An 11,891-nucleotide genomic window follows, 5' to 3' on the forward strand; every position below is an offset into this window, starting at 1 on the left:
ATCAACCATAGATAACGGTATTCGATATACCTCGGTTACAAGAACCTGGAAGACACCGAGGGTTAACGAGAAAAGCTAGAACGACACAATCAACAACCGATGATATATCCGGCGGCAGCGGCGGATAATAATCTTCAGATCCGGCAACTTTAATGGACAGCAGACGGCAGCAAATAACAACAGCAAGCAGCAGCAGCTTTAGTTCACCGAAAGGAGCTCGCCGGAAAAACGAGGCTCGCCGGAGAAGACGAACCAGGTCTCTGGAAAAACGAGCTGGGGGTTTTCGACAGCACCGGAGCTTGTTTAGGACTATGGTGGTGTTCGAGGTGACCAAAGGATGCTTGATGGTGGCTGTGTGATGTTTTGTGGTGGCCGGAAATGTTCGTCGGGATATCGGGACATTGAAAAACGTGAATGGCTTGCAGTGAGGTACTGGACGTCGCCGGAAGTTCGTATAGTGTAGTGGTGGTGTTTCCGGTGGCCGATAAGTAGAGGGAGGGTGTTTGTGACTGGCGGCGGTTTTCCGGTGGCCGGAAAACAGCGCCGGAAAATATGATAATGGAGGCTAGGGTTTTTTCTTGTTAGGATTAGGATAAATTATTATGTATATATAGTATACTATATATAGATAATACTTTAGGGTTTAATCTTAATCCATTTGGGCTTAAAGCCCAATTACAAGTTTAAAGTCTAATCCATTGTTCAATCCATTTATATAAATGTGCCGGGCCCAAATAACATTTAAGTAGGCCTTTTGTCTCGTTACCCCCGGTGTAACTCAGTCCGGGTCAAATTCGGGTCGGTCATGTTGACTTGACCCGAAACGACCATAAAATCCAACAAGTTACCTCCTAGGATTTCTCACGATCTGACAATTCGTTTAAGTAGAAGCCGGTATAGATGAGAAATGAGTCACTGGTAGTGACGACTGATAATTTGAAGCTCGTGCGAGCTTCAATGAGCCTTTAGGTTAATTGATGAGAAGGCTTGTGATAACTGGGAGAAGGTTAAAGCTACGGCTGATGATTGCATAGGTACAAGAGCAACACAATGTCGAACGTGTTCGTAGCCTCTAAATGGAAGATTGTTAGGATATGTATGCTTAAACCTAGTCTAGGGTTTTATTCAATCAGGTGAGGCACATGTTATGGTTTATTTGGAAATAAACGGCGAAAGTGTTGAACTCTCGTATGAAAGATTATTTCAACGGACACATGCCATTTTGGGGTTAAAACAATTATCATGTATTAATTAGTTTGCAACGAGGTTGTCGCTACAACTATGAATTATATATATAAAAAAAATTCTAGTCTTCTAGGCTTCATACGATTAAATTATACTAAATACATTTCTTAGAAGTTTTCATGTAATGTTCATAATCATAAACTAATGATTTACGTACTAATTATATATCTTTTCATTTTATTAATTTTTATATAATTTTTACGATTTTTATCTAATCATAATTTGAGGATGCTTGAGCATTCGCTTTATTCCCACAATAACTGAAAAGTCGTAACATGGTTATAAGTGAATTTTTTTTTAGAATATGGATCAGTAATTGGTTAAAAAAAAATGATTTTAAATTGTGACTCCAAAAAACTACTTACTGATCGAGTTTACCATTTAAATAATATAACTGTTTAAAAAGAAATGAAAAAATTAATAATAATAAATGATTTTGTAACAGAAAACTTTTTAAAGTTTGCAGTGGTTGTTTTCAAATCATGGTAGTGTCCTCCAAAAGTTTTCCCAATGATAAAGTGAAGGAGTCTTAAGAATGTCACATTCCTTACCCTACCAAACTCCAAAAAAAATAAATAACACTCCCTTTGGCTTATGTCACAAGACAAAATCATACGGTGCCACTTCACCTTTGCTTATCCAACACAGCACCCCTCATCACAGCCAATTAAATTTAGTCCTCCTTTAAATACATTGACGAATGACTGACACTTAAAAGTTGCTTATGCTTCTTAAACAAGATTTTCCATAACCTCAATGTAGCCAAAATCAATCACCATCATTGACATTTTCCCTTTATACACATTCTTAATCTCAGCCTTGAAAATTCATTTTGTCAGAAGGAACCTACAACTCTTAGGTGGCTAATATTCTTTTCTTCCTAGAAACATACAAAATGATAGAATCCACTCCTTCCAAAATACTTATAGGAATCTCATTAGATCAAGAACAAAGCATGGAACTTCTGTCTTGTGCAATCTGTAATTTGGCTCGTCCGAATGACGCAATTGTTGCCATGCATATTCTTGGTTAGTATGTCACCGATTCTTTATTTGTCAAGTACATTTTATTATGTTATAACCATAGAAGAAACATTATAGTGGCAGAAACGGGAAAGCGGCACAAAGACAAAAGGAGATCTTCAAAATCAATTAATAGATATCAAACGCAAATTCGAAAAGCAAAAGCTTTTGTCATATCTGTTATGGGAGAATTTGCCAATATTTGCCGTGCCAAACAGGTAACAGTACTGTGCATTAATGTAATTCATATGAATGTCTTAGGATTACTAGGGTCACAAAGCTGAAATTTTTTCAGGTGAAATTGGAGGCAAGAGTTGGGTTTAGTTCCAGTGTTGGGAAAGGGCTTATTGAAGAAGCCAAGAACATATCATCTAAGTATCTTCTCATTGCAACAAAAAGTCAAGAATTAAACCGGTAATATTACATTATTACTATATGGTCTTGATTTTATATATGTTACAAACTGGCTGGAATATAATAATATATATATTTTTTGTTTTATGGATCAGGGTCCCTGAAACACAAAAGTACTGCCTTAATCATATGCCAGATTCATGCTCACTAGTTTTGGTTGAGAAGTCTGATAAGCCACAATCAGATTTGCAGTCTAAGGCCATAAACTTAGAAGGTTAGTTCTTTTTTGTTTTTTTTCTAGTAATGATAAGCTTCTTGCCCAAATAATAGGTATATTTCAATTTTTCATCAAATATAGCAACCTGCTTTTATTTATCTAACCAATTTTCACAACATAATACCAAGTGTTGTAATTATTGGTAATTAACAATCTGGAACTGAAAAAATGTTGCTATTTTGTAATTCTATGTTGCTGTGTTGAAAATTATCCCAATATTCTTATATTTAAACAATAATATTTCAGATTTGCAAAATAAAAAGACTGAGCAAGAGTCCCCTAGAAATGTGATGGATTTATCTGAAGGAGACATCACAGAAGAAGACAGTTCTAGCTTTGAGGGATCAACTATAACAGAGTCCCCACCATCACCAATTGCTCGAGAATTAAAAGGGCAATCTTCTTTCAGAAGGCATATAACATCGTTGAAGCGCATTTCATCTTTCTTGCGCTCTCCCTTTGAACAGAACGCAATAAAAACCAAAGTCAAGGTTCCAATAAACGAACAACCACGGCCTCTATTGAAGTGCTTCAGTTACGAAGAACTAGCCAATGCCACAAATAACTTTAACCAAGGTTAAAAATATTTTCAAAGTTTTTACTTAATGTTACAACACTTCAGTACAACTCAAAGAGATAGATATATCGACCTTTTGGTGGTGTGGCCTATATATCATGTCCGATATATCGATCTCAATGTAGTGCTCTTGATATATAGATGGGACCCATGTGATCATGTCCACCTAACAATGCACATGTTTGATATAACAAATGTGAAATATGTGTCCTTTGTATTTCTTAACCTTTCATAAGAGTTACATCCAACCAAATGATTTCCTTACAGATAATATTGTTGGGATTGGAGGATATTCAGAGGTATACAAAGGTAATCTAGAATCTGGAGAAGTCATTGCAGTTAAAAAGCTTGCCAAGGACAACAAAGATCAAAATAAGGAGAAAGAGTTCCTAATGGAGCTAGGCATTCTAGGACACATAAACCATCCCAACACTGCAAGCTTAGTCGGTTGTTGTGTTGAAAACGGGCTCTATCTCATATTTAACTACTATCCTAACGGAACTCTCTCCTCCGCGATACATGGTACAACAATAACTTTGACTTATTATTATTTTTTGGTGCACAGTGAAATAAATCTTACCAAAACAATTTTAAATTTCAGGAAAAAGGGACAAGCATATAGAATGGTTTGAGAGGTACAAAATTGTTTTAGGAATTGCTAGAGGGTTGCATTATCTGCACACATGTTGTAAGCACCGAATTATACATCGTGATATTAAAGCATCCAACGTTCTTCTAGGTCCAGACTTTGAACCTCAGGTGTGGCTAAAATTAATACTAAGGAATAGAGATCTAAATCTTCCATTTTATTGTAAAATAATTAGCACGTTATCTGTACAGATTTCAGACTTTGGTCTAGCAAAATGGCTTCCTAGCAATTGGATACACCATGCTGTATTTCCTATTGAAGGGACTTTTGGATACCTAGCACCAGAATACTTTATGCATGGAATTGTTGACGAAAAAACTGATGTGTTTGCATTTGGAGTTCTTCTTTTAGAGATCATAACAGGGCGCATGCCCATTGATTCAGAAAAGCGGAAGCTTGTTTTGTGGGTTAGTAATCGTACCATGCTTTAGGGTGCGTTTGGTTCAAGATATTCATGATAAAAGATATATACACACAAATTAAAGTAAAACGGTTTACAAAACAGCACCACATCGACTCACATTCAGTTAAAATATAATGTAAAACTCTCTAATTTTAAGTGACTTTTATGGTGGCCAATGTGAAGTCACAAAGATTAGAAGATACAATGGCTGTAACTAATATTATGTTCTAGGCAGCACTGACAAAAAATAATTTAAACTTGAACACTACATACTTCAATACATTTGAACTAGCTAGTGATAAACTTCATAATATTATAGGCAAAGCCACTTATGGATTCTGGAAACATTAGCGGATTAGTTGATCCGGATATAGAAGAATACGATTTTGATCAAATGTCCAGGCTAGTACTCACAGCTTCATATTGTGTTCAACAATCTTCCGATTCGCGACCTTCAATGACTGAGGTACGTGATTCTGTTTAAAAACTATGCTTCAACTGAATCATTTCCCTTATTTCTTTTAACATTTGCTGTGTAGGTCCTAGCAGTTTTACAGTATGGAAACGAGTCAAAATTCGCAAAGAGTTGGAGAATATTACCAAAATTTACAGAAGATGATAATGAAATGGATGATTATTCCATGATTTTTGGGTATGATGTTCCTTCAGATATAAGTTTGGATGACATTTAGGGTAAATATTTATTTTTTTATAAGGGTTTGTATTTCGGGGCCAGAGGCTCCCGTAAAATAATCAGGTTATAATATATTGAAATTAATTTGTTTTTTTTTATTGTCATTAATCACGCATTGTATGTTTTATTAAATTTTATAGTATTGAGGAAGAATATTATTATTCTTTGATTAGTAACGAGTCGTCCGTGGTTCAATCTTTATGGTGCATGCTTTTAGCATTTCATATCATATCTCAACAATTACTATTCTATGTGATGTTGCCAAATGCATATAATACATACGATAAAAGACAAAAATAAAAAGTATATCCTTGATAGAGTCAAAAATAGAATATCTATCCTTAAAAAAGGATACATTTATTAGAGTCCTATCTATAACACCCTAAACGGCCACGAACGGATTTTGCGCTTATTAAAAGTTCGAGACGGGTGCGGTAAATGTAACGACCGAACATAAATATAAAGATAAGATATATGAGCGACCTCGTTGTCGTTTAAAAGATTGATAACATTAATAAAGAACCGACCCACCCAAGGTGAGCTCCTCTTGGGTGGATGAATTACACTATAGAAAACACACATCATAAACATGACATACATATGCATAGCTAAATAATACAAAGAAACTAGAATATCTCCCGTTGAAGCTAAACACGTGCACCGAAGCTTTCACTCGTGTTCGGATTGGGAGAGTAATTTATTCTATCGTCATCATCCATGACTTCTTGAACTTAAGGCTTGAGACCTGCACAATCATCAACATTGAAAATAGATGAGTACGCGGCTTCAAGGGCCGCATTGGACTCCATGATCTTCTTGACTTGATCATCAGATTGAGGATCCAAGCACATCAGTCTGGGAATCTGATCCCTGCTCCCACGCCTTGTGCACCAGCACTGATGACCGTTGTTCAAGTCATGCAAAAACCCAATTAAACTAAGTAGTTAGAGTAAGTAGGGTATCGTAACCACGAGAAGCATGTGTTCACGCCTTTTGTTTTATTATTTATTCTAATATTATAACTAATGTGGACAAACGATGTCAAGCAAAAATTAGAAGATTGATTTTAAAAACAATTTAAAGAAAATGCAACCTCCTCCAGGTTTCAGGTTCTAGGTTTCACACAAAACCCGTTTCATTAATTGGACACCACATAAACATGGTGTTGGAAAGTCGGTTAAAATAGGTGGTAATCAAAAATAGATATTTATCATCGGATCTTTTATAATTCAATTATCATATTTATTAGTGTGAATCGACCTACTCTATGTCACCCAACAAGCTACTAGGTTTTGTCATCAACCGAACAAGTTGTAAAGCAAGGATTACTAACACATGCAAATAGTTTAAATAAACCAACACATCAATATGTTCATACAACGTTGTTAATATGAAGAACAAATTCAAACATGAATAAAATTGAGAATAGTGTTAAACCCAAACGAACCATTCACCCAGAGAAAGTTACAACTGAGATTAGCCGCTCATCATAGTTATTGCTTCCTGATTACACAGCCCTAGGTTGCACCCTTTATGTTTTCTTCTGTTCCGTGCATCTCTCTCTACCCCAAAACAGCCGTCCAAAAACCCCAGCCAAAGAAAACCTCGTTTTGTTCCAACGTTGGTGGACTCCTTTTGATTCCTTTGTGGGCCTGTGTTATATGACGTTTCAACATTCAATAGTAGTCGAAGCCCAACTCATACTCCACTTGAATATTTGTTGCACACATGCATTTATTCTGGTAAGTAAATAAATAATTTACTTTCAAATCAAAAGACGTAATATTCCATACTGTTAAAATTATTGTGTCAACATCTTTAGATTATTGAATGAGAGTATTAAAGTATTAATATAATATATATGAAGTAAATACAACTCATGAGAATAGTAACATAATAACGTTTCAATTTTTAACACAATAATAAATAGGTTTGATCTCAAATCTTATATGTTATTACCATTTAAGCAAGTTATTATTCGCAACCTATCAAGTATAAAAATGACTCAATTTAATTGCATTCACACAAATATCTAACTAAACATGCAATAATATTAACAAGTAGTCACAACCAAACACCCACTCATCACACCAACATAACCATGATCACCATCATCATCAAAACTATCATGAGGACTGTGTTCATCCTCATCACCATCATCACTCTCTTCATCTTCCTCATCACCATCATCCGGTTCATCATCACTCGAGTCATCTGAATCGTTTCCATTACCACCACCAGGAGCTACTCCTGCTCCAACAATCAGAGCAGTTGCAGAAATAGCTTATTGGACGATTGTTCCAACAGTAGATGCATCACTGCTAGATTAAACGTTTCAATTTTTGACACAATAATAAATTGGTTTGATCTCAAATCTTATATGTTACTACCGTTTAAGCAAGTTATTATTCGCAACCTATCAAGTTTAAAAATGACTCAATTTAATTGCATTCAAACAAATATCTAACTTAACGTGTAATATTATTAGCAAGTAGTCACAACCAAACACCCACTCATCACACCAATATCACCATGATCACCATCATCATCAAAACTATCATGAGGACTGTGTTCATCCTCATCACCATCATCACTCTCTTCATCTTCCTCATCATCATCATCCGATTCATCATCACTCGAGTCATTTGAATCGTTTCCATTACCCGCCAGGAGCTACTCCTGCTCCAACAATCGGAGCAGTTGTAGAAACAACTTATTGGACGATTGTTCCAACAGTAGCTGCGTCACTGCTAGATTAAACACTTTAAACACTATCACATCCCCACACTTATTTTTTCTCGTCCCGAAAAAGATTTTACAATGGAATGAAAAACAAAAACTGTCTTTACAAAACACCTAGTTAAACCCAACCGCCGACAAATCAGACCCCTATTCATGTTTAGATTTTAAGTTCAAGTTAATTAACATTCAGTTTAAGGTTTCCACACCTAGAATCGCAAATCCACATAATTTGTTTCAAATATATCTAAGCAAATATGAAACCATATTTGGGGTGTGGCACATTACAAGTGAGTTTTTATACAATTATTTGGGGTGTAGCACATTACAAGTTTTTCCTTGTTAGGTTATGTCTGTGTTCACAAATCGATTCGCGTTAATGTCATGCATTTTAGTCTCAACTCTCTCATATTGTTTATGATAGTTATACATGAACTATATAGTGCAATGTGTTTACTTTTTATGGTGGTTGGTACTTAAACACAAACACGATCTCAAAGTGGGAGGGTCCAACGGTCGTACCTGCACCACCTATTGTGCAACTTATGTTGGAATGGATGGCGGTTCTCATTTCTCTAGTATTTCAGCTTCGGTTAGGAGAACGAGACGATCTATTTGTATTCCATTTACTTTATGATTGACTATATTACATATTTGCATGTGAATCTCTAACTTTTACATATTATATATACAAAACTTATGAAATCTCATCAAGATAAATGTTGATAAAATTATATTATTTTTAACAACCTATAGATTGATTCGATGAAGTGCTAAGGACTAAGACAACTAGTTGACCATTAGTAAAATCAATTTGAACCTTACAAATACACCTTTAGTGTGTTTTTTGTATAGTGATCATCAAGATCCACACGAAAAACCTAAAAAATAATGCTATCTATAATCTAAATCTCGATACAAGCATGTATGCTTTGTATTTGACCCAAGCCATTTACATAAATAAACCAAGTTTAGCTAGACTAATGAATTTTGGTAAAATAGGCAAATAGCCTTATAGATAATGGCTTTACCATCTCCCCTAGCTTTGTACGAAATTTATCTTCTTATCTCTTTAGTAGCTTGCCAAACTCTCTAGTATCACCATTTTATCAAATCAATAATAATGCTTAACTCCGAAGGATTTTTTTTTTCTTCAAAATCATCAATTTATCTACCAAATGTGAGAATTTCCCTCGGGTCAAAGAGCTAGAACTCTTTATACGTGTAAACAATATGGGTTGTTAGGTCATGGTGTCCAACATCCCGTATTTGAAATCTTGCAATGAGTTTATTGCATGTGGATTACAAAATTTCAAGGATTTAATGTCTTTGGTCATGGATATTTTAGGAAACCTTGCTTTTTTTCATTGATGGGATCGATTTTAGTTCTATTTGTAGCATACGAGCTTTAAATTATACATAAGCTATATAGATATTTTATACACTTTTAATATTTGTGCATTAGTTATTATTTAATATTACTCCTAATTGGTTTATAACTGGATTTTAAAGGTTTCAAGTGAAAACACGTTCAATATATACAATTATTTTACGAATTAGACAAAGAGTGTTAGACAGCACTACTAGAAAAAAAGCCTTTAATGACATGCTCATAATGACATGCGTCAATTTATGACACGCAAATGTGTATGTCGTTAAAAAAAAGTCATATTTTTAAAAAATTAAAGGATTTATGACATTTATTTTTATGCGTCATTAAATCATGTCATAATTTCAAAAAATAACCCGTGCTTGTCATATTTGAGTGTCATCTTGCAATATCAAACAAAAAAAACTTAACACCCGCCTAAATTCTCTGTAAAAAAAAACTCAAAAATAGCGCCCATCAGACTCCCCTCTCCCTTAATTATTATCATCGGTCCCCCCAAATATACTTCAGTCTCCACCACAACCACCACCACCCATCAGATTACGTTCAGTCTCCACCACCACCTCTCACGACGACACTATCTTTCTCCACGACGACCATCTTTCTCCTTCAAGACGAACTTTCTCCACCACGACGCAACACCACAGCTAGGGTTTCGAGTTGATTGAAGGGTTACTGGCAGGAGTTCATCTACAGTGAGGTATATGCCTTCAATTTTACTTTGTTCTACTGTTAGTTGTTGGTTTTATAATCGGTTGGGTTTTAATGTTGTTAATTAGTTTTTTGCTTGCTGAAATATGATTATATGGAATATTTTTATTGTATTTTTGAAACCTGAAACCTGAATGCTGATTTCGGTTAGGGTTTATGTTGTTAATTAAGCTCAACAGTCAACATACACTATGAATATGGATGTCAAATACTAATTATTTTCATATAGACAAACAATTAGTGTCATATTGGACCAAATTAGATAACGGTAGATGTAAGATTAACCCAAAGTAACAATACACCTGTTTTAGTTCATTCAATCTCAACATTCACAATTTATAAATTTGGATGCTGTTAATTACTTATTTGCTAATTGGAATTAATTGCAGCATCAGGTAATATATGAAATTAATGCCTAACTAACTAACTAACTAACTAGGTTTAATGTTAATTACTTATTTGCTTGTCTGGTTATTTATCGTTATCGCACAATCAGTAATAGAAATTATGCTTAATAATAACCAATATTAAGTGCTGAGCGTGTAAAATGTAGAAACATATGATTTGTTTATAATTTGCTACATGGTGTTGTATATAGTTTATATATTTTACATTTAGGTTGAATGTTTGATTTCGTTTTTTGTCATGGTGTCAAGTAGAAACAAGCGAGCATCGATAAATCATGGATTTCATTTGATAGAAGATGAGTGGAATTACTCAATCCTCCTCTTTTGTATTCATCTATGAAAAAGATGAGCGGAAAGTTTTTGTAGCGCAAAGACTTTCAAAAATGTTGCAGGTTCGTTAAACTTTCAAAAAACCCATTTAGGCGCTAATATGTATAGCATAAATTATTATTTCTACACATACACTATATAGTGCAGAATGATTTTCACTATCTGTATCTGTTCAGTGATAATTAAGTTTTAGAAAAATGCATGACAAATTAAAGTTTCAAATGCGTGAAAAAAGTAAGAAAAGTAAAGAAGTGTGTGCAAAGAATAAATACCATCATCGTTTAAGCAAAAAGAGATATGTCGGACTCACTGCTGAGATTGTATGTATTAAAATAATCAATTACTTTACTTGTATTTGTTTATATTAATCTACTTTTGTCATTGTTTTTCAAACCGGATCGGCCCGGCCGGTCCGACTGATTCAACCGGGATTCGTAGCCTAGCCAGTCCGAACTATCAACAAGAACCGGCTTTATAGTTAGTTTTGAAAGGAATAAAACTGGGCAATATTAATTAAAAACAACAAAAGCAAGAACACAGAAAGGAAACCATGGCCTCTCTGATTTAACAAATGGGTATAGCCACATGAGCTACCTACTTATTTGTTTAACTTTGTAAATAGTAATAACATATATAGATAATTATTTTTATGTAATTTAGTGCTATCTGAACTATTAATATAACTATTAATATATTTACACTGGCTTATAATTTGATTATAGTGTTTTTTTCCTAAACATCTTAATTTTATGTTATTTTCTACAAATTGTGTAATATCTAAACAATTATAGTTTTATCCGGTTTTTAAATCCGAGCTGATCGGTTCAACCGGTCCGACCAGTAAACCAGTTACGTGTCCGGTTTGATATCCGATCCGGTTATGAAAACATCGACTTTTGTTGTTTAGATGTTGAAAAATTGTGAGTTTTTCTATTTTGTCTCATTAGTTTTAGTTATCTAATGTTAATAACAAAATCGAAAATCAAAACCCAAAACTATCAATTAACAAACTAAATGACTGCATATATATATATATATATATATATATATATATATATAGTCAAAGACTAACATTAGTATATAAGTCACAAAA

The 11,891-nt window shown here is 34.2% G+C and overlaps 1 protein-coding gene across 1 annotated transcript; it reads left to right on the top strand.

Moving 5' to 3' along the window:
* The first annotated feature begins 1,626 nt into the window (after nt 1-1,626).
* LOC143583161 (putative receptor-like serine/threonine-protein kinase At5g57670) lies at nt 1,627-5,458 on the top strand. Its single transcript, XM_077065546.1, has 10 exons — nt 1,627-2,273; nt 2,346-2,485; nt 2,563-2,681; nt 2,777-2,895; nt 3,145-3,474; nt 3,743-3,997; nt 4,077-4,234; nt 4,316-4,531; nt 4,847-4,993; nt 5,067-5,458. The coding sequence occupies exons 1-10, from the start codon at nt 2,141-2,143 to the stop codon at nt 5,217-5,219; spliced, it is 1,770 nt and encodes a 589-aa protein (XP_076921661.1). The 5' UTR covers nt 1,627-2,140; the 3' UTR covers nt 5,220-5,458.
* Nucleotides 5,459-11,891: the final 6,433 nt, after the last annotated feature.

Source organism: Bidens hawaiensis, unplaced genomic scaffold (genome assembly GCF_021521415.1).
Source record: "Bidens hawaiensis isolate Kalapana, Puna unplaced genomic scaffold, B.hawaiensis_p1.1 tig00032156_1, whole genome shotgun sequence".
Classification (NCBI taxonomy): Eukaryota; Viridiplantae; Streptophyta; class Magnoliopsida; order Asterales; family Asteraceae; genus Bidens; species Bidens hawaiensis.

Coding starts and splice junctions, on each gene's coding strand:
- LOC143583161 (XM_077065546.1), top strand. CDS start 2,141: ATGATAGAATCCACTCCTTCCAAAATACTTATAGGAATCTCATTAGAT. Junction 3,998..4,076: donor TCTCTCCTCCGCGATACATG/GTACAACAATAA, acceptor TTTAAATTTCAG/GAAAAAGGGACAAGCATATA. Junction 4,994..5,066: donor CGCGACCTTCAATGACTGAG/GTACGTGATTCT, acceptor TTTGCTGTGTAG/GTCCTAGCAGTTTTACAGTA.